At 38.4% G+C, this 23643-nt stretch overlaps 1 protein-coding gene across 4 annotated transcripts in view; it reads left to right on the top strand.

Moving 5' to 3' along the window:
• The window catches only part of SETD2 (SET domain containing 2, histone lysine methyltransferase), a 134823-nt gene that overhangs the window by 100813 nt on the left and 10367 nt on the right, over positions 1-23643 (top strand). For 3 of the 4 annotated variants that reach the window (XM_049863565.1, XM_049863564.1, XM_049863567.1), the window contains 4 exons: positions 2492-3164; positions 9475-9609; positions 11538-11677; positions 17526-17637. In XM_049863565.1, coding sequence (XP_049719522.1) covers positions 2492-3164; positions 9475-9609; positions 11538-11677; positions 17526-17637 — 1060 coding nt within the window. The remainder of the gene's footprint in view (positions 1-2491; positions 3165-9474; positions 9610-11537; positions 11678-17525; positions 17638-23643) is intronic. The other variant, XM_049863566.1, reaches the window with a different exon arrangement.

The raw sequence follows: 23643 nt of genomic DNA, 5'->3' as shown, positions 1-23643 counted from the left end.
TCTGATGGTCTCATGGCAAAGGAGGCAATTGATGGGACCAGCTAGACACACATTCCATTTCCTTCTCTGATTCCTGACTCTCCTTCTTCCTGTTACTCCAGGTGGTCACCCTCATTTAAATCAGCTTCACTTCATCATCCGGTATAAGTTACTTATACCGGATGATGAAATAAAGCTTATACAGTAAAATTTATCATTTTAAATGTATACTTTAATGAGCTTTATCAAATGCATACAATTATGTCGCCACCATCACAGTCATCATATAGAACACTTCCTTCACATCAAAAAAATTCCCCTGTGCCCCTTTGTAGTCAGTCCCCGCCCCCAGTTTTTGGCAACCACTGATCTATTTTTGACCTTCTAGTTTTGTTTTTTCCAGAATGTTTTATACATGATATCATACAATATATAGCATTTGAGTCTACCTTCTTTCAGCCTTGTCTTCCATTACTGTTATTGTGAAAATTGCTCGTGGTCTAATTGTTGTGCCTCTAAGTAATCCAGCTTTTCTCTTACAGTACTTTTAAGATATTTTCTTTGTATTTGGTGCTCTGCTGCTGTATGTTTATGTAGAGATTTTTCTTTTACCTGGTTGAAATTCACTGAGCTCTTTAAATTTGAAGATCATCTTCCATGTTACTAATGCTCTTCAGTTCTAATCTCCTATTTAACTCTACCATGGACCTTAGGGACACTGAATTGAATCAGTTATTGGATTATTCCTTTCTTCACGACACATCATTAATCTATGTGTGCACCTTGTCTTCACTGTTTATTAAAATGTAATGAGCACTAGAGATCCCAACATGAAAGCTAGGATCTTAACAATCACGTAACACTTGCTGTGTCACTCCTCTTTATCCAGTCCTTTACCTTTACCACCTCGAGGTCACACCATCTTGAATCCTGCATTCATTATTCCCCTGCTTTCCTTTTTTTAAATGCAGTTTTCTGGCATCAATATATATTCCTTAAAATATATAATTTTTAGTTATTTTTAACTTTTTAAAAAGGCAATGATTCTGTATTTAATTTGGAAGTACTTTGTTTTCACTTGATATTATATCCCTAAGATTTGTCCATCTTATGTCTTTTTGGCTTATTCATTTTCACTGCTGTATAACATTTTGTTTTGTGAATAACCACAGTTGATTCATCCACTTTCCTATTGGTGACCATTCAGGTTGCTTTCAAGCTTTTGCTGTTTGAATAGTGCTACTATGAATGCTCTTATACGTGGTTTTTGTACACGTGCAGGAGTTTCTCTTCAGTATACATCTATGAGTAGAATGGCTGAGTTGTTAGGTATGTGAATGCTCGGATTTATATGATGATTGAGTTTTATTCTAGATGTTTCACAGGGTTCCTTTTCCAGGTCTACCTGATAAAACTTCATGATCTTGTTTCTTAGTCATATTTTTAATAGCCTCTTTTATTTCATTGAGCATATTAAACATACTTCTTTTATACTTTTTCTTGGATAATTCTAATATCAGCAGTCTTTGTAGGTCTGTTCCTCTTATTTGTTTCATATACATCAAATAATGTATTTTTTAATGAATTCATGTTCCTTAAGAACTTTTGTCTGCGAGAGTTCATTGATGGCTGGCTTTAAGGTGCTCTCTTCTACCGACAATTCGCATTTGTTTCTGCCAGGCATCTAAGAGTACCTCTACCACCCCAGTAATACTTTAAAGGAAATTTTCAGCTTGATGAGTTATAGACCATACTTTTTTTTGTTGCTTGGATAAATGTTAAGCCCTTACCTGTGAAGTTGTTATTAGAGTTAACAACCTCTTAAAAATGAAACATCTTGAAATTAGTTTTCCTTGCTTATTTTTGCCAAGGGAACTTTCTTAGGAGTTTGATTCTCTAAATAGAACTTCACAAAACAATTTTTCAAGTCTTCAAATCTCTTGTGAATGTTAGAGCTGACTGTCCCTTGTGGGTCTACTGGGATACTTGTCAAAAGCATCACAGTGTATTAGGCTGGCCATAAGAGACCGTACTAGTTAGTGTACAGAGAAGAGTGTGCACCTGACTCTCCATACATTTGTATGTGCATACTCACCTTTCACTTAACACTCCCATGTTGATATTTGTTATAAATGTGTGTAGTCAGACATACATCAAACTCTGTAACCTTTGTTAGTGTATTTTGGTTTTTGTTTTAATTTCAGAATTTGTAATTATAGAACTGCCACTAACTCTAAAGAAGAATCTATTTAGCATGCTGTATGTATCTTAATTTGAGGCTTTAGAATCTGAGCCTAGAAGCAAAGTTATTTACATCTAAGCATCAGTACCCTTGAGGTTCAGTCCTATCTGCGAGACTCCTTAAGTAATTTTGAGTGTGATTTTTACCTGATGTCAAATTGGATTTGGTGTAGTTGGTGGTTTATTGGTGAGCCACATAACAATAATGCTTTGGTTACGTCCACAATTTAGGGAGAAACTTTCTGTGGTCCTCTTATTGTTTTCTTTCTAGATATGATACACCAACTTCTAAAAAGAAAGTACGAATTAAAGACCGCAATAAACTTTCTACAGAGGAGCGTCGGAAGTTGTTTGAGCAAGAGGTGGCTCAGCGGGAGGCTCAAAAACAACAGCAGCAGATGCAGAACCTAGGAATGACATCTCCCCTGCCCTATGACTCTCTTGCATACAATGCCGCTCATCACCCCTTTGCTGGCTACCCACCAGGTTATCCCATGCAAGCCTATGTGGATCCCAGCAACCCTAATGCTGGAAAGGTGCTTCTGCCCACACCCAGCATGGACCCTGTATGTTCTCCTGCTCCTTACGATCATGCTCAGCCATTGGTGGGACACTCTGCAGAACCCCTTGCTGCCCCTCCACCAGTGCCAGTGGTGCCACATGTGACAACCCCTGTGGAAGTTTCCAGTTCACAGTATGTGGCCCAGAGCGATGGTGTGGTACACCAAGACTCCAGTGTTGCTGTCTTGCCAGTGCCGGCCCCGGGCCCAGTCCAGGGACAGAATTACGGCGTTTGGGATTCCAACCAGCAGTCTGTCAGCAGCGTGCAGCAGCAGTACTCCCCCGCGCAGTCTCAAGCAGCCATGTATTACCCAGGTCAGACGTGTCCGGCCGTCTACGGTGTGGCCGCACCGTACTCACAGAGCACTCCACCAATCGTACAGGTAACTGAGCCTAGGCCGTCTCCTGTCTGCTCATGGGACGTTAAATTTGATAGGGCGGTGGGGAGGGTGGTCCTGCCGTTGATCACTTTTATACATTAGTCAGTTTTTTATGTATTATTTCTTGCTGTGTAATAAATCACCCCAAAACTTAGCAGCTTAAAACAACAAATAATTATTATCTTACTGTTCATGGGTCAGGAAGTCAGAAGCAGCTTGGCTGGCTGGCTTTGGCTTCGGATCACTCATGAAGTTGCGGTCAGGCGGTTAGCCAGGACTAAGGACAGGACCTGGAATGAAGGATTTACTTCTAAGCTTACTCACGTGGTTGTCAGCAGGCCTCATTTCCTCTCCTTTGGGCCTTTCAGTAGGGCTGCTTATAACAGTCCAGCTGGCTTTCTGCTGCAGCAAGTGGTCCAAGACAGAGAGACACCAGGATGGAAGCTGCGGTGTCTTTTATAACCTAATCTTTGAAGTAACATAACCGTTACTTCTGCACTATTCTGCTGGTCACGTAGACCAGCCCTGGTTCAATGAGAGTCTACCCAAGAGTCTGAATACCAGGAGATGGTGATCACTGGGGCCATGTTAGAAGCTTGGCTTCCATATTATACAAGCAGAATAATTTGGTATTAAAGTGTCTTTTGGCTTACTCCTCTCATTCTTGCTTATAGGTAGTGAATTACATACAGTTTATTCTTCTATTTTCCTGCTAACAGAGAGCCCTTTGTCATGGTAATTGAGTTAGGAGGAGGTTTGCCCTTTTCCTTCTCTAGAGTCACCCTATGGATTTATTTTTTTTAATACCCTACATGTTTATCTTCACAAAGTTTGCCAGAGTGACTTTGATATACTGAGCCTAAGAATATTACTTTGGTAAGAAATAATAATGTTAAGTTTAAAAACTAGAGGTATACTGATTTTGTATTTCACCGTATGTTTTTGTTTTGTTTTTTTAAATCTTTTTTTTTTTTCAATAAGGCAAAACAATATATTTTAAGTTAAAAAAAAAAAAGACTGTACAAAGCAATATCCTTACAAATTCCTATGTCTCTCCCATCATTGCTTGTCACCTCTAAAAGGTGAGTATTGTGGGATGGTGGAGATTTCAAGGATGTTTTCTTTGTACCTAGTATTAAACAGTCAGTTTTACTTCTGTTAGTATTTTTGTTATGAAGCCGTATCAAAATTTTGTTAAAATAGCCGTGTACTGTGACCTGCTTTAATTCCTGAAACCCTAACTATATTAACTACATTCATTTTTAACAATCTCTTTAACCATGTGCATATGTATTCGTAATCTTGAAAGCTTGAAATTTTTTACACCCACATTTTCCCACTTAACATGACTCTTAACCATCTTTCCAAATTTGTGTGTGTATGTGGCTATAAAGTCGTTAATTCATTCCCCTGGGGTAGTTGTTCAAATTGAGAATTAGTTTTTCATAATTGTAAATAGTATTCCACTGAACATTCTTATACTTAGATTTTTCTTTTGAGATTTGGCTTGAATGTTGCAGTGCTAAATAAGGCTAGTAAGAAAATGGATATTATTGGTCATTGGGTATGAATTTTCTTAATGTATGATTTTGGGGGTTTTTTGTGTGTTTACTTTAGCCTCCTATAGAATGTTTTAAGGGTCGTAAGCAAATTTCTTCTCAGGTCCTAACTTCTGCTATGTCTTGCCATATTCTTTCTTGGACTAAGCTGTAAGTTTTGAGTTTTTCCATGAGAATGGGTATCACAGATACAAGGGAAATGATGCATTTGTGCCCCATCCCTATTCCTAAAATAGTGTTGTTAAAGCTAGGTGTTAGAACCTGAGCAACAGCAATGAAAGATGTCTATTAAAGACCCCTCAGTAGGGAGCTCACTGGTCATATGGTTGTTCTTATAAAATAGAATTTTTTTTTTCCATTCTAGCAAGCAAAAGATTTCTCTTGGGTTTAGTCGTTAACCTTAAGACTCAAACTTCACAATTTTACTTGCTTCCTGTTTTCCAGTCTGTCCCTATATAGGAGTCCTTTACTGACTCCCTAATCCACCTAGTGTGTGCTGGAGTAGTAGATAAATGGAGTATTGTGGTTCCGACTGTCCTTCCCTTCCCCTTTTTATGGTGTCAGTTGATCAGAGATAATGCTGGGTTTTGTATAGTGAGGAACATATAGCACATCATTAGTGTGTATTTGGATCCTTGACCCGTCATTTACTGTGTATCCTTGGGACAGATGCTTATATTCCTGAATACTTGGTTTTCTCATCTATAAAATGAACAGAATGCCTTAGGGTGCATAAGGTTTGCATGAGATAATGGATATTGATAATGATAGATTTAAAGTGTCATATACCTTAAAAGTTTAATTGTAGTCATTAGACAGATACCTTAATAATACCGAGAGAGTATTGACATTAATAGGCTGTGAAATATAACCTATAACTGGACAAGGTCATCCATTTGGTCTGACACAAAGATCTAACCTGCAGGATGAGGCCTTGAGGTCTGTGTTCAAGCCCTGAATCAATCATACCAACATGGGCTACTCTGAGGTCTCAAAATATGATAACCATAACAGTGAAATAGTATGTAACATTCCAAAAACCAAACCCATTGCCATGGAGTCGACTCCAACTCACAGCGACCCTATAGGACAGAGTAGAACTGCCCCACAGGGTTTCAGGGGAGCAGCTGGTGGATTCTAACTGCTGACCTTTTGGTTAGTAGCTGAGCTCTTAAGCACTGTGCCAGTAATAGAGTATAAATTTGTATGTGTATGTAAATACATTATACACCTGTGTGTGTATGTGTGTGTCTAAGATTGTCCACACACACACAAACACACACAAACACACACATACATACATATGGAATATCTTCAGCATTTGGAGGAAATGTGTTATCAGAAGGTGATTGTTTTATTTTTTTACCACAATTGCATGTTAAATATAAAAGCTCAATTTTAACTCAGGCCACATAATTTATACTGGTATCATGACAATAACAAGTGACGTCTTGAGACTTTTTTACAGATACACTGTTACATCTCAAAAATTCAGTGGTTTGAGTATAATTTTTCTCTTTATAAAGTGAAGTCATTCAGATATAAAGTGATTTTTCTGTCTAGAAGTGGCAGCAGAACAACTATGTTTTTCCTTCTATACTATATTGGACCTTCTTAGAAGTTACATGCGAAAGCTATTTCTAGACTAGGTTTATGTTTGAAAAATAGCTTTTATGTAATTTCAAGTCATTTGAAGGAGGGGGAAGCCAGTCTCCTACAGGTTTTTCCCCAGCAGTTAGATTTCACAGTGATATTTGGATGTCTTACAAGCGTGTACATCTTCTGCATTATTCCAGTTGAACGGCAAAGCAGTTTCCCCTTTCTGGTTTATATAAACCTAATTAATTCTTTTTGTTAAGATCCCAGAAGTCATTTTGTTTTGTAAATAGATATTGCTGCTGTTGGTTTTGACTTTGGCAGAAGATCGTCAGTTGGTTTGGATAGGGAACGTTCTATAGAACCCTGAAAACTGATCATTCTCCCTTTAGTTCTTTTTTCTCTCCCTTCTTGACAGTTTGATTTTTCAACAGTGTACCTCCACGTCAGCACTGTTGTCTTCAGTGTTTATTTAGTCCAGCAATGATGATACCGTTCAGACATTTTCAGCATCTCCTTTGGGAATTATTTCTAGTGCCTGTTAACATTTTTTATGTTGGCAAATCATCATCCTTTAAACATGCTTTGCCATTTGAAAACCGCGAAAATTTGCCTGGAGTTGATTCTAGTGAAGGCAGGGAATCATCAAGCTGGGTAATTCCATCTCAGTTCAGAAGCTGTCTCACAGCCAACATTTGGGGCCAGTCTAAGCTAAAGAAGCCACGACTTTTAATCTATACCAATCACATCCTTTCAGGTGTCTCTGTGACCAGATTTACTTAACTATCTCATCTTGTCAGATGGATATTTCATGAGCATAATGTCACTGAAGGTTAAAGGAATTTTAGCCTCCAAAATATTGGTGGTTTTCTGTTGTAGATCTGGATGCTTGACCCCCTGATCACTCTGGAAATAACATATTTTACCCTGGTGATAGTTTTTCTTAATTATTATTTTGAAAGAATCACTTCAGTTGCTCTGGGAAAAGAGATTTTGGGAGTCAAGGGCAAAAGTAGGGAGACCAGTTAAAAGGCCGTTGAGTACTCCAGGCAAGAGAATATGGTGCCTTGCACTAGAATGGTAGGAGTAGAGGTTTGAGAAATGGTCATATTTTTTATGTATATTTCAAAGGCAGAGCCAACAGGATTTGCTGATGAATTGGCGGCGGGGAGGAGGGGGAAGCAGAGAAAGAGAGAAAGTTGGAGATTCATTACAGGATCTGGTGCTCAGCATTGTGAGTTTGGGAAGTCCCAGTGTATTAGTTTACTGGTCCCAGAAAGTGTTCCTACCGAAAGTCAGGATCATCAGCCGGATGTGTTAACCCATTACATGCACAGTTATTTGCCTCTTGGATCTGCTTTTCAGGATGCTTCCTTCTGGGTGTCATGCCCTTAGACACTCACATTCCAGATAAACTGGTGATCATGGAGAATCATAGAACCCAGGAGATATGTTTTGTTAATAGGTTATATATATATTTTAACATTACTTGATCATCTTTGTTGCTAATGCTCCCCTCCCCCTTTTTTGTTGCTTATATCCCCTTTTTTTTTTTTTTATATCCCCTTTAGTATTAATCTCTGGTTCAATATTATCTGGATAATCAGTGTTAAAAAATAAAGTGTTTTTGGTTTAATCAGATTTTAGACTGCAGGACAGGAATTAGGTTGTTATTGTTAGGTGCCATCAAGTTGGTTCTGACTCATAGTGACCCTGTGTACAACAGAACAAAACACTGCCTAGTCCTGTGCCATCTTCACAATCGTTGTTATACTTGAGCCCATGGTTGCAGCTACTGTATCAGTGCATCTTGTTAAAGGTCTTCCTCTTTTTCACTGATCCTCTACATTACCAAGCATGATGTCCTTCTCCAGGGACTGATCCCTCTTGATAACATGTCCAAAGTATGTGAGACGTAGTCTCGCCATCCTTGCTTCCATTCTGGCTGTACTTGTTCCAAGACAGATTTGTCTGTTCAGATTACGTGGGGAGATGATATTTACTTTTACAAAATCTTTGATGTTGCCTAGATTCCCCATCTTGTATCCAAATACCCATGAAAGCAGTTCTCATGTACACATTTTTTCACAGACTTTGTGATAGCATTCTGATGATAATTCTACCTTAACGATTAACATTAAGTCTAGTTTATCATCTGTGCAGATTAAGCTATTCCAGATACCAAATCAAGTATTGTGTTCTTTTCTTCCTCTTTTTTCTTTTCTCTGTGTCCTCTCAGTAATTACTCATCCAGAAATCTCCTAGGGAACTGTGTTGGCTTATTCAGACTACTTGGGCACTTTTTTTGTACTGGTATCATTTAGCATTATTACGTCTTATACTTTAAGTCCTTATCAGTTAATCCTTCTGAATCATTTTACCTGGAAGGATCTCAGTTCATAGGATCATGCCTTTATTCAGGGCCTATCCATAAGTATGCATTTCTTCTGCTCCTTGGCATTCACCCCCTCTTGGGACAAGAAGGATATTTTTCGGGCTTCTTATTTATATCTTTAAGTAGTATTTCTTTATTGATGAGAAATAATTCCAGAGTAGGTGTACATCCTGGCCATAGTACTTATTTCTTAATGTAACTCCAGGTATGGGCAATACCTGTCTCCATTGGTGGTCAGGACTAAAGTGACAGGCTTTGCTGGATCATAAAAAGCACTGTATAAATCAGTGAGTGGTGGGAATTTCAGATGATGTCAAATCTGCTGTTTTCTAGGAAGGAATCGTATTTTGGAGGACCACAACAAGCTAGAAAACTAGTTTAAACTTTGATCAACTTCTTCTACTTTGACCTTTTCTGGTCAGAATAACCTGTTCGAGCTGTTAGGAGTTGGTAGCAAAAAGAGTTCCTGAAAAGAGCAGCGTGGAGGTATTTCTCAAATCCTAGGAGCAGCACTTTCCTTGTCACTGCAGTCTCATTGGAAGCTAAACAATTAGACAGTTTTCTGTTTACTATTTACTTGTGATAAAGCATAACCAAAGTAAATGAACACTTAGAGAATTAAAAAAAGAAACTTTCGTGTTCGAAATAAAATAATTCTTTTGCACATTTGTATTCCAATAGTGCCAACTTGGAAGTCAGTTACTGCTTTATTAGAGCTAGAAAAGTATCAGTTATTAATTTCCTCATTTTACCTTTGTTTTAGAGTTATGCGCAGTCAAGTCTTCAGTACATCCAGGGACAGCAGATTTTCACAGCTCACCCACAAGGAGTGGTGGTACAGCCAGCCGCAGCCGTGACTACAATTGTTGCACCAGGGCAGCAGCAGCCCTTACAGCCAGTAAGAAACTTTGGTTGTTAATTGTCATTGGCTGCCTGCTTTGTCTCTAGAAGGGTTTCTTTTGGTTTGGGTTTTTTTTACTCTGGTTTTTGTTATGTAGTCATCAGTTTCACCCAACTGCCTCGGCATCCTCAGGAGGCGATGCGCTACTCATCCGTTCTGTCGGGTTTTTTTAATCCTGTGGAGTTTATGGCTTTGTTTATTGGTATTTCCTTCCTAGGATCCTTTTTATTTGTTATTTACCCTGACCCTGTGCTTTTATACTCTGCTGTGAACTTTTAAAGTAATAATTTTCTGGACTAGCCATCTGTTAGTGTTCACTGAGCACTAGAATGGAGCCCTGGTGCCGCAGTGGGTAAATGTTTGGTTGCTAACCAAAAGGTCGGCAGTTCAAATCCACTAGCCACTGTTTGGAAACCCTGTGGGGTAGTTCTACTCTGTCCTGTTGGGTTGTCATGAGTTGAAACGACTCAACAGCAACAGGTTTGGCTTTTTTGGTTTGAGCACTAGATAGACTATACTGTACTAGACACTGTGGACTAGGGGTATAGAAACAAATGATATACTTTGCTATATATGTTGTATAATATATATAATACCAAGAGAAGTTTTCAGTATTCTGTGACATACATAGAAGGATATGGTGAAATCTTAGTGGGTTTTTTTGTTAGTTATTTTTTCGATGAAACGGAAATGGGAAGTTGACATGGAAAGCCATTGAAAGATTCTAAAATAAGAGAGTAACATCAGATTAGCAATTTAGAACACTCTGTGGCAATTCAGCAGTAATTCCAGCAAGTAATGGTGGCTTTAGACAGTAGGAGTAAAAAGATCGTATGTAAAATAGTTGGGGAATAAGACAGTATGTACTTTGAGCAGATATTTGAGTGGTTGATATAAGCTGAGCTTTTCTGTGCATTTTGAACACAAATACGAATGAGATTCCATTCCTATCCTTAGAAGCTGACATGTTAATAAGAGAGATGAGGGTCACAATGAATAACACTAAAAGTAGTCAGAGTTTAGTATTATGAAAGGTAAAGAATGAAGTATTTGAGGAAGGAAGAATCATTCTTCAGTGGAGGAAGGATTAATAATTTAGCAAATAACAAATGATTTGGAATATTCTTAAGCAACAAAGTAGGTTAGAGAAGAGAGGTCATTTTACAGGCTAAATAGAAGACTAGGGAATAAAAGAAGTGGAATTTAAGCTGGGCCAAAAAAAAAGCAGCAAAACAAAGTAGTGATGAAGGGGAGTATGCACAAACCAAGGATGCTGGAGGCCTGTATTTGACTAAAAGTGGGCACAGTTTATCTGAGTCTGGAGTCTTGGGTTCCTCTTTTATTAACTGCCTGAGCAAAGGTAAAGCTCAAAAGATTATTCTGCATTAATTGGCTTACATAAAAGGAAAAATTAAGTGTCTGTATCCTTAAGGGGTTACAAAGTTTTTATGTTTTTCAAAATTTGGCATTAGATTTTTAAAAATATAATTATGAAATTTCAGAGATAAAAGTGAAGAAAAAATATAATGGATAAATGTTAACATTCTGTCATACTTACTTTTCAGGTCTTTTTTAAAAAGACAGATATATCTAAAGCCCACGCAGCTAATCAGTGTCCTAAAGTTGGTATATGCCATTTAGCATTTTTTTTAGGTTGAAACATATTGCTGTAGATATTGAGCTCCTAAATATGTTTTAATGTGGTATCATAGGTGGTGGACTTAAAGCCAGCTGTCAAATTTCTGATACAAAAGCTTTTCATCCACTGCTTCTGTGATCATTTCCTAGATTGTATCTTTCATTTAACTTTTTTTTTTTAAGAGGAGATATACATTTTTGCATACAGCTTATTAATTGTTTGGCCTAGTCAGCCAGATGAAAAGAAACATCACTGATCAAAACTTACATGTGTGGTTTTTTTTAAGCCTGAAGTGGTTGTGACAAATAATCTCCTGGATCTGCCACCTCCTTCTCCTCCCAAACCAAAAACTATTGTCTTACCTCCCAACTGGAAGACAGCCCGAGATCCCGAAGGGAAGATTTATTACTACCATGTTATCACAAGGTAAGTGGGGCGGTGTGGGTACTACCGAGCTCTGCTTTCACTTGGTCAAAGAAGCTGCCGCCATAAAGGTTTGGTTATAGACTTGTTGTCATTGGCTGTCCACTGTGCTTGAGGGCTCCTGGATTTCCAGAATCACATCTTAAATGTATGTCAGACCTTAGACTTTTGTCCCTTTTAGACATTTTGGGGTGTATTTTTAATCTGCAAATACTCTTTTGGAGAAAACCAAGAAGTGTAAAAATGTGGTAGTGACTACCTAACATTATAGACACCATGGGTTGTTAGCAATCTTTTTCTGTTAAGATCAGATAGTAAACATTTTCGGTTTTGCTCACCATACATTCTCTGTGGTAGCTACTTAACTCTGCTGTTGTGCAAAAGCAGGCGTAGACAATACATAACAAATGGGCATGACTCTGTTCAGTAAAACTTTATTTACGAAAACAGGTGGTTCACAGAATTTGATCCATAATAGTTTGATGACTTTTATGTATAAAAATCAGTTTATCATTTTTTTTAGAATTTTTTTTTTTTGGTGACAGCACTTCTTTTTCAAATTGAAAATAGCTAGATTGGCTCTGAATTGCTAAAGTAATGTTGAAAGACAAGAACAAAGTAGGAGGACTCACATTTCCTGATTTTAAAACATACTAAACAGCTGCAGTAATCAAAACAGCCTGGTACTGGTATAACAATAGACACATAGACCAATGGAATAAAATTAACAGTCTAGAAATAAACCCACACATCTAAGGTCAACTGATTTTTGACTGGGGTGCTAAGTTTATTATATGGGGAAAGAAAAATCTCATCAATAAATGATGTTGAGAAAATTGGATTTCCACATGCAGAAAAATGAAACAGGATACATGCCTCCACCATATACAAAAATAAATTCCAAATGGACTAAAGACCTAAATGTGAAAACTAAAACCATAAAAGTTTTAGAAGACAACACAGGGCAACACTATCAGGCCAAGCTTTTAACAGTGGATTATGTAATATAATAAAGCACTAACAGCAAATGACCAAAATAAATCAATGGGACCTCCTAAAAATTTTAAACTTCTGTTCATCAAAAGACTTTACCCAGCTACAGACTAGGATAATATCTTCAGAAACCATATATACATCTGATGAGAATCTAATAAACAAAATATATATAAAACTTTGATAATGTAACAATAAAAAGACAACCTATTTGTGGTTAATCATAAAATGGGCTAAGGATTTGAATAGACATTTCACCAAAGAGGATATTCATTTGGCCTCCAAACACATGAAAAGATGTTTAATGTCATTAGCTGTCAGAGAGATGCAAATCAAAACGATAGTGAGATACTCTTTCACACATGCTTAGGATGAATAGGCGCCTTGGTGGTGCAGCAGGTAAGAGCTATGGCTGCTAACCAAAAGGCTGACAGTTCAGATCCACCAGCGGCTCCTTAGAAGCCTATGGGGCAGTTGTTCTGTGTCCTGTAGGGTCACTATGAGTTGGTATCGACTCGACAATGACAGGTTTTTTAAGGATGGCTATGGCTAAGATTTAAAAAAAAAACAACTGTTGGTGAGGGTGCAAAATGGTACAGCCCTTGGGGAAAACTGTGTGGTGGTTCCTCAAAAAACTAAAAATAGAACTACCATATGACCCAGCAATTCTGCTCCTAGGTGTATACCTGAAAGACTTGAAAGCAGAGACTCATAAACAGAGACTTGTACGCTCATGTTCATTGTAGCACTATTTATAATAGCCAAAGAGTGGAAACAACCTAAATGCCCATCAGTGGATGTATGGATAAACAAAATGTGGTACATACATATAATGGAATACTACTCAGCCAATAAGAGAAGTGAAGTCTTGATACATGCTACAATATGGATGGAGCTTGAAGACATGAATTAGGTCAATCACAAAGGGACGAATATCATATGACCTCACTTATATATAAAGAACAAGAACAGACAAATATACAGACACTAAAGTTTATTAATAGTTACCAGGGGCAGGAGGGAGGGAGAAAGGGGAGGCTATTGCTTATGGAGTACTGAGTTTTGGTTTACACTGATGGAAAAATTGCATTGATTAAGGGTAAGGTGGCACAGCTAATTAATGTAATTGCTGTCAGTAAGTTGTACATCTGTTAAAAGTTGAATTGGCAAAAAATAAAAAGAGAAATGATTGTTTTTTCTGACAAAAATTATTGTAGAAAACAAATAAAATAGAAGAGGACTAAGAAGGAATTATAAATCCTGGGAACACCACAAGCCCCAAATAATTCACTTAACATTTTTTTGAAAAATGTATTTTAGGCAGCTGTATATGGGTATATGTACTTTTTTGTGTATGCATGTACTCATGGGTATAGTCTTATATAAATTGCTAGGGTGCATATTTTATAATATGCTGTATTTATCTAATGTTATAGTACTTTCTATATCAATTAGGAAACCCTGGTGGTGTAGTAGTTAAGAGCTATGGCTGCTTAATCAAAAGGTCAACAGTTTGAATCCACCAAGCGCTACTTTAGAAACCCTGTGGGGCAGTTCTGCTCTGTCCTTTAGGGTCACTTTGAGTTGGAATCAACTTGACGGCAGTGGGGGATATCAATATAGAACTAAGTTATTTTTAATACTTATATTCTTTTGCAGGGATTGACAAACTGTGCCCATGGGCCATTGGTTTTGCAAATAAAATTTTATTAGAACACAGCTACACTTACTCATTTACCTGTTGTCTATGGCTGCTTTCACACTACGTTTGCAGAGTTGAGCAGTTAGTACAAAGATCATATGGCCCACAGAATGGAAAATATTTACAATCTGGTCCTTTACAGAAAAAGTTTGCCAACCCTTGCTCTTTTGTATCGCTATATCAGATTTTATTTAACTCATCCAGATTGATGGACCTTCACTATTTTACAGGTAACAGGTAACTATAACCCTGTACTAAACATTGTTAGGGACGCTAATCTTATTGCTTTCTTAGAATGGAGTCTTAGAAGTCGGTCAAAGGTGATACAGATAAACATATAATTGGTAAGTATTATTGTCTTACCATTAAAAAATTAGTTTATACCAATTTAGACTGCCACAGAAAGTGTACAAAAATATCAGTTCCTTTAATCTCATAGGGTATAATAGGTGAGAAATCGTATATCCATTTTCAGTTCTTTTATCATTGAGATGGAACTTTTTCATTAATTGGCCATATTGTATCTTTCATGAATTGCTTGTTTGGGGCATGTATTTTCTCTTGGCTTTTTTTTTTTTTTTTTAATTTTTATTTATTTATTTTATTTTCTCTTGGCTTTGTTAGATCTATTTGTCAAGGATATTGCAAATGTTTTTGTTTGTAGTATCTTGTGACGTAAAGAAATTTAAAATTTTCATATAGTCAAATATCTTCCTCTTGTGATATCTGCTTAGAAAGGCCTTCCTGACTCCCATTAAAAAAAAAAAAAGCTTTATAAAACAAGCTTTCAATGCATGCTGAATTCAGTGATTTAAAAAACCATTGTCTTTGTAAATTTAACCAGAGCTTTGTTTTTTCAGCCCCAAAGCAAGCTTTTAAATATACTATCACTCTTCCAAAAGTAAAAAAAATATATGTATATATTTCGTATTTATATATGTATCTTTCCTCCTTTTTTCTGGATTTTCCTTAGCAAGCACCTAGGAGCAGACAATAATCTGTTCATTTTCCATAATAAAACCCACAGCTGCCTGTGGTTCTTTCATTACAGTAGAAATCTCGAGCCATTTTTTAAAAATTGATTCCATAAGTCAGAGGTGAGCCTCTCTTCACTACCACCTATAAAACTAATTTTGAGTGCCTTTAATGAGCTAAAGAATGTATCGTAGAAAAGCAGAAGACTGTAATGGCAGGATTGACCTGCAGGTTATGTCCACAGCTTTCTCACATTTTAAGTGACTCCTGTCAGCAATCCCAGTGACTGCTGACTTCAGACACCTGAATTTCCTTACTTCCATAGATCTAGCTTACTTTTTTTTTTTTTTTAACCTTTCTCTCCTTGTTTTCAAAACAAGTGTAAACTTGCAATTAGTTAACATGCTGAGCCCTTCTTTTTGCAATCAATTGGGAATATTTCTAGCAGAGTATACTTTTTTAATTGTAAAAAATATATGTAACATATTTGCCAGTTCAGCATTTTCATGTGTACTAATTAGTGACACCAATTACATTAATCATGTTGTGTAACCATCACCAGTGTCTGTTGCCACATTTCCCATCACCATAAACAGAAACTCAGTGCTTCCGAAACAGTGACTCCCCCATGCCCATCTTTCAGCCCTTAGTAACCACTAATAAAATTTGGTCTCTGTAGTTTTGCCTATTCTAGATATTTCATGTAAGTGAAATCATATGATATTTGTCCTTTTGTGATTGACTTACTTCACTCAGCATACTGTTTTCAAGGTACATCCATGTTATAGCAGGTATCAGGATTTCATTTTTCTTTATAGCTCAGAAATATTCCATTCTATATGTATACCACATTTTGTTTGTCCATTCATCTGTTGATGAATGTTTAGTTTCTTTCCATGTTTTAGCTATTGTGAATACTACTGCAATGAATATTGGTGTACATGTGTCAGTTTGTGTTGCTGCTTTCAAGTCTCTTGGGCATATACTTAAGAGTGGAATTGCTGGGTCATTGGGTAGTTCTACATTTGAAGTTTTTTTTTTTTTTTTAATTGTGTTTTAGGTGAAAATTTACAGCACAAATTAGTTTCTCATTCAAAAGCTTATACATAAATTATTTTGTGACATTGGTTGCAATCCCCACAATGTGGGAGCACTCTCCCTCTTTTAGTTTATACCCTGGGTTCCCCCTGTTCATTCATCCAGGTTTCTATGTTTAACTTTTTGAGGAAGTTGTTTTCTACAACAGCTGTACCATTTTGCATTCCTACCAGCAGTGGATAAGGGTTCCAGTTTCTCCACATCCTCACCAACATTTGTTGTTTCCGTTTGTTTTTTGGTTTGGTTTTTAATATAACCATTCTGTTGGGGGTAAAGTGGTATCTCATTCTGATTTTTGGTTTGCATCCCTGTAGTAACTAATGATGTTGAATATCTTTTCATATCCTTGTTGGCCATGTGTATATGTTCTTTCGTGAAATGTCTGTTTAAATCTTTTGCCCATTTTTTGATTGCGTCGTTTGTTTTTTCGTCGTTAAGTTGTAGGAGTTCTTTATATATCCTGGATATTAAACTCTTATTCGACATATGGTTCCCCAAAATTTACTCCCTGTCTGTAGATTGTTTCTTCACTTTGTTGTTAAAAAAGGTACAAGTTTTTTAACATGGACATCTATTCCATGTTGTCAATTATTAAACTAAAGAGGCAGAACTACAAACAGAAAGACTCCTAAAGCAAGGAATAGTTTTCGCACATGGTCAAAGTTTGCAAGGGGTGAAGTGTGACCCCAAGTACGTGCTAGGTGCAATCACTATTGATCTTTTCATCTGCAGAGAGGTGGCATAGGCAGGTAATATTCCATTTACTTTTTAGGCTTTGCCAAATTCTCTTTCTAGGACATTAAAAGCCAGGTGAGAGGCAAGATGTTTGGTTTTACTGCCCTCATTGACACCCAGCCAGTATTGTTACATCACTGAAGAAATACGGTGCCAAACAAAGAGGGTATGTCTCTGGGCTAGAATTGCTCCTGCTGGGAAGATACCAGAAGAACATCTCTATTTCATGGAACTGACTTGTTTTGTCTCATTGCATGTTGGATTTTGTGTTGTTTCTGTATGAGCAGCGATACCTTTGCCAGGGTTCTCTGTTTGCAGGCCATGACAGCATGGCTGTTCTTCTTCTAGGCAGACTCAGTGGGATCCTCCTACTTGGGAAAGCCCTGGAGATGATGCCAGCCTTGACCATGAAGCTGAGATGGACCTAGGAACCCCAACTTATGATGAAAATCCCATGAAGGTGAGTGTGGTTTAAACATGTTGCCTGATAATTTGGAAGTCTTTGTATTCTGTCATTGTATAATACCAGTAGCCACATAGTCTTGGGGTTCTTTTTTCCTTATTCTGAAAAATTGCTTATGTAATAAATACTTGGTGAGGAGGGGGAGTGTACATCCACAAAATCTGGAAGTATGCTATGTAGAAAAAAAATAACACTTTTTCAGCTGCCCTCCTTTTATCCCACTTCTCTCTGGAGGTAAATACTGTTAACCTTTTAGTGCAGTAGTTCTCTACCAGGTGCCATTTTGCCCCTCAGGATATTTGGTAATGTTTAGAGATATTCTTGGCTGTTAACAACTGCAAGAGCGCTACTGGCATTTAGTGGTTAGAGGCCAGGTGTAAAAATGGCATGGCGAGGCATCTGACCTCTTCTAACTTCACGTGGGGGAAGGAGAATCAAGATCAACAGCCCAAGGCTGATTCCTATAAGGTGAGGTCACCAACCGCCCCTCCCATGGCACTCTCTACTTCTCTGCTAGCTTCAGTAATTCATTGCAGTGGCCGTACAGAACTCACAGACCATACTCAGTTGTGGGGTTTATTAGGGAAGCAGCAGGTTACAGTTCAGGTTCAGGACACTCAGAATACAGTTCTTCAATCAGGACAGCCTCTTCCCAGCCATGCTCACAGACATACCTCTCTCTGGCCCCTTGGCCCCTCAGCCCAGCCTTCCCCCCCCCCCCCGCATGCTCTTTTAGCTCTCCTGATTAAGTGCCAGAGGCACCCCACTCTGCCAATAAGCATTGGCCCAAAGGCGCTAAACTAACTCCTGACCTAACTCCACCAAGTGCCTGGAGGTACCTTGCTCTGTCAGCAAGCTGTCTGCCCAAAGGCACTCAGCTTTATCACTACGTGTGCCAGAAAGCCCACCGTGCTCTCTCCTGCTGGTCTCCAGCCTCTGCTGCCGCTGCTCCGTATCATCTTTGATGTTACAGCTCTTTCTCTCTCTCTCAGTCTCCTGGTTTCAGGAGCTTCTCAGCATAGGGATCCCAGGTCCAAAGGACATACTTCACTCCCGACTCTTCTTTCTTGACAGTGGTGAGATCCTCCTTTTTTGCCTTTCGGATGGCTCAGTTTAAGCCTAGTAGGATGACAGAACTGACCAATCCCCTTATTAAGGTTCCATAGCCTTATTTGCATGGTCCCACCCCCACAAGGGTGCCATGCACCTCATTTATATTATTAGCAAACTCTCCAGTCCCCTTGGTGTGCCACAAGCAATTTGTGTAGTCTCACGCAGTCATTTGGTGGAAAGTTATAAAGATGATACCTAACAACCAACCAACCACTGCCATCCAGTCAATTCCGACTCAGCATTTGTCCCTATAGCTAGAAGAGCCATATTAAGTAACTCACTGTACCACACCAGGGAAACCTCTAAACATCCTTTTATATACAGGAGAGTCCCCACGATTCTGGCCCAAAATGTCAGTAGTCACAACCTTGTTTTGGTGTATGTTCTTCCAGACCTTTCTAAGCATTTACAAACGCACACATAGGTTTTTTCCTTTCTTTTCATTGTAAACACACAAATAGAATCATACTAGTCAAACTCCTTTGTAACTTAATCCATCTTAAGTCTTCCCTTGTTAGTTCATGTAGATCTGCTGCATTTTTCTTAATGGCTATATATGGTTTCTTTTCAAGTATGTTTTGACTCTAAACTGAAGTCTTACTTCAATGGCGTGGTCTAATGTTTTATCGTTTTGAAACTGGTGAATCTGGAATGAAGTTAAACTGTCTACATTAAAACCTCACCAAAGGAGTGGTTTCCCTTAAAGATCTGAGGCAAAGATATTTTACTATGGAAATAAAATTTTAGAGCAGAGAAGGAGAAAATGCGTATTCCTGATCTCTCCCTCTGACATGACAGTAATCAGGATTAAAGGTCACATAAATCAAATACTCAGTGATTTAATTATAACCATTTTACCCCTTCCCACTCAGGACTGTCTCTAAGGATGAGGGGTCTTGAGTGAAATCAGAGACCATATTTTGTAGTCTAAAACCTGAATAATAATTCTTTTAAAAATAAGAAGAGGTGCTTAACTCGTTAAGTCTGTGGGGGAGAAACGGAAAAGGGGAGAGGAAAGAAAGGAAGGGCTGTAGTGAGGGGGAATTTAAGTGGAAATAAATCCATACCTTTATATTTTATTCATTTTGTGGGGGGGAATGCTTTTCTTTCTTCACCATGTGTTTAGCTAGCATTTGTCAAAAAGGTACACACTTAACCACTTCACTCCAGCTATAGTGCTGCCATATTTTCTTGAATCATTTAGGAATATGTCCAGGATTGTTAAGCATCTGCCATTTAAATTACCTGGAAGCTTACAAACAAACAAAAAACCTTTACAACTCCCTGTCTGCAGACCTCTGTAGATATATTACTTGTAACTTTTGAAAAATAAACAGGGGTTTGAGAAGAGATCTCTGGTACAGGAATACAACTGAGCTCTGGGACCAAGTTTGTAAAGCAGTGGGAAAGCTTATTTCTGCACAAGGCCAAGCTCGTGGATACCTTAACTGTTAATCAAGATTCACTGTTTTGGTCCGTGTGTGTTTATTGAGTTAGGCTTTTCAAAGCAAATGAAAAATGGGCATAAAGTCTATTTTTGCATATATAGTGCTCAAGAAAACGGCCTTATGTGATGTCTCTGCCAATTGCAAAGTGTGAACTTTGAAGTAGGCAGTGGCCATATAGAAGCGCAGCCTCATGTGCCATGCTGAGCATTTGGACCTCCATTCTCTGTCTAGGTGGTGGGAAACCTTTGAAGTGGCTTTAGCAGTGACATGATCAGATTTGCCTTTTAGAAGACTCTCTGGTGGAGATGGTAAACTGGAGGGATTGACTATGGGGGCCGCGGTTCCTAATGAGCTTATTGTAATAGGTCTATTCAGTGCATTCCCCAACCTTAGCCTTGGGCATCATCTGTTAGAAATGCAGAATCTCAAGCCACACCCTATATCTACTGGATCAGAATCTGAAGCAAAACAAGGTTCCCAGACAGTTCAGATATACATTAAAGTCTAAGTAATAGGCAATACTGTTTATGATTGACTGTAAGAGACATGTAATTCTAAAAGCTTACTATATACGCACCACCTAGAGTGAGTATATTTGTCAGGTTATGTCTTATCTCCCCCACTCTACTACCATGGTATATGTGTATGTGCATGCGTGCATGCTTGCACGCGTACATGTTGGAGGGATGGCATGTTTTGAGTACTGTAACCACAAAGGCAGTCCCTGAGTCAGAGTTTAATAGCTTAAATTCTGTATCCAGATACACATTTCAGATCAACACTGATCTAAGATTAATCCCACTCTTTCATACCTTTTAATTGCTAGATCTCTGGGCGGGTATGTTTTTTTGTGTAAGTTTACTTTATCAGACATCTGAGTTCCTATTCAGTGCTAAGCATTGTACCCAGACCTGGGAATAAAAAAGAAGTATGAGGCAAGGTTATTGCTCTCAGGAGCCATAGGAAGGTAAGGTTTGAAAACTACACCCACTCCTTATCAACCACTTTGCAACATGGTTAGGTTCCAAAGACCAGGTCATTATGCAAAAATCAACATTATGCTAAAATGGAGTTTTTTTTTTTTTCTTCTTCTTCTGTTTTCAGACCATTCATTTGTCTGGTTTTTTTAATTTAGAAAATGTGATCATAGAAATAATAGCAGCTAAGATTTACAGATGTGCTCATCACTGTGCCAAATCCAGTTATAGATTATTCCTCTGTGGAGAAGGAAGCTTGGAGGAGACAAAGCTGGATAAATCTGGCTGTGTGACTGGGGTGTCCACAGCTTAACCACTTCACCTTCCTCCCATGCCGGGCCAGAGCTTCCGTCAGCCGCCTCCAGGACTCCACTCCCACCCCTGCAAGCCTGTACATCTGGCCCCGCCAGTTCAGCCCACTTTGGGAAGTCATTAAACTCACACACATTTCTTCCAAACACCCTCTCAGGTGCCTCTTTCTTTCCTCCCTTCCCACCCCATAGCAATTTTGAGCTTCAGGATCTCAGGCAGCATAGGAGCTGGGAGCCCAGAACAGGCACCCACTGGCTCAGTGGTGCCTGCACATCTGGGCCGTGGTCACAGAGGAAGACGGCCCCACGCGTCTTCCACGTGGCAGCTGGACCTGGTGCAGTGCCAGCAGAAGGGAGTGGAGGGTGCAGGGCATCATGTCCTAGCTTTCTGGAGACTCCTTGAGGAGAGGGGACACTTCACAGCAGTTGCTGCCATGCCCACCATCTCACTGAAGTGCAAAATAGATAGTAGATTTTTTATTATTGTTGGAAATGCAAGATATCAGATAATGAGGTAGTTGATAAGTGAGGAGACATCTATAGAGGGAGATAATGTGGTAGGAGGCAATCAAAGAAAGGTTCAGAGTAGGCAATATTTGAATTGGGAATCTCACTAGTCCTAGTGTGACCCAGGGAGTTATGTTCCAGGCTCTAAGGATTATCTGCTCATCTCCTTCCACATTTTTCCTGAACACTTCTCCATGGCTAAAGAGAAAAGGGAAGATCATGTAGTGAGTTTTCCTTATAACTAAACTTATTACATCTAAAAACCTACCTTTAGCCGGCTTTTTGACTCACTTTCTTGGAGTTAAAATATTCTTTCTTTTAAAGTGATTGTGGTGGTTCGCATTTTTGTTTTTTTTTTTTTTTTTATTAATGCCCTGGAAAAATAAAAAGTTAGCAGCTCAGTGTTGCTCCCCCTCCCTCCCCAATTTTTATTTTTTTTAGCAGATTTATAGAGTCGATGGTTTGGGAAGCACTGTTTTAATATACCTGAACATGAAACAAAGGGGAGGGTGAAATGATAGCCAGTTTAGTTAGGTTAGAACCTAGGAAGCTGAGAGAACTGAACTGTAGTTAGCACTGTGACTGTTTCATTCAGCGGCTGTTTCCTGACTACATACGTGGATCAGGCCACATGTTCAATGCCCTGCCCATGCTAGGCCAGGTTCCCTTCACTGGTTCATTATCCATTCTGTGTATAGGTGTGTGTGTGTGTGTGTCGGTGAGTGGGTACATGTGTAGACGTGTTTACACACACACACACACAGAAAGCAAAAGAAACTTAACATGTTCTATGTAAGACTGTAGCTTCTCAATTCCTGCCCTAGAGTTAGTTTATAATAAATAAGTACACTGAATTCCAGGAAAACTCAAGTACCCTAAAGTAACATGATATTCATAGTGACAACAATGGAAAAATAGGTGGGTGTGATTAGGTTTCAGTGGAAAATTCCTTGTTCTAATTTATAATGTAACTGAACATGCCAGAGTGAATTCAAAGTTAGGCTAGGGTTAATACTTTTCTATTTTTTTTTTTAAAGGAAACAGATGGCAGAGTAACACACTATTAGTTTGGTTAATTACATTTAAAAGTTGAGAGAGGATAGTCAGGTTTTAAAGTTCACAGATGGATTACGTAAGGACACACACACATAAACACATGGATTATAATATATGAAGCTCTTAATGCTTGCCTAAGTTGTAAAAACCTGTGGCATTGAAGGGCCAGACTTAAGTCAGAATAAATGATAAGACTATTGTGGCTATAACTTGAACATACAGGAAGGGAAAGAGCACTGTACTAAATTTAATGTCTAATTCAAAAATAACTGTGATATATTGGTGTCCCCATATATGTTGAGGGGGAGTATATGTGTAAAGATAAGAGGGAGTGGGAAATTATAAAGAACTGCCTCAGGGGAGTTACAGAGTAAGGCTTTTAATGGTTAACCTAAGACGGTATTTTCCAGAGATGATTAGAGAGAAGCTTTGCCATTATTATTATTCTCCATAGGGTGTGTGTGTGTAAAGTCTGTCCTGGAATTCAAATAATAACAATGAGAGTACACAAAGTAATTAACTTGCCACATGTATTTCCTGTTGTGATCAAATAGTTAAAGGGAGAGGTATCTTCTCTCCCAAAAAGAATTA

The sequence above is a fragment of the Elephas maximus genome, chromosome 20 (assembly GCF_024166365.1).
Source record: "Elephas maximus indicus isolate mEleMax1 chromosome 20, mEleMax1 primary haplotype, whole genome shotgun sequence".
Classification (NCBI taxonomy): domain Eukaryota; kingdom Metazoa; phylum Chordata; class Mammalia; order Proboscidea; family Elephantidae; genus Elephas; species Elephas maximus.
The sequence above is the reverse complement of the archived record's forward strand: the minus strand, read 5'-3'. Positions and strand labels throughout refer to the sequence as shown.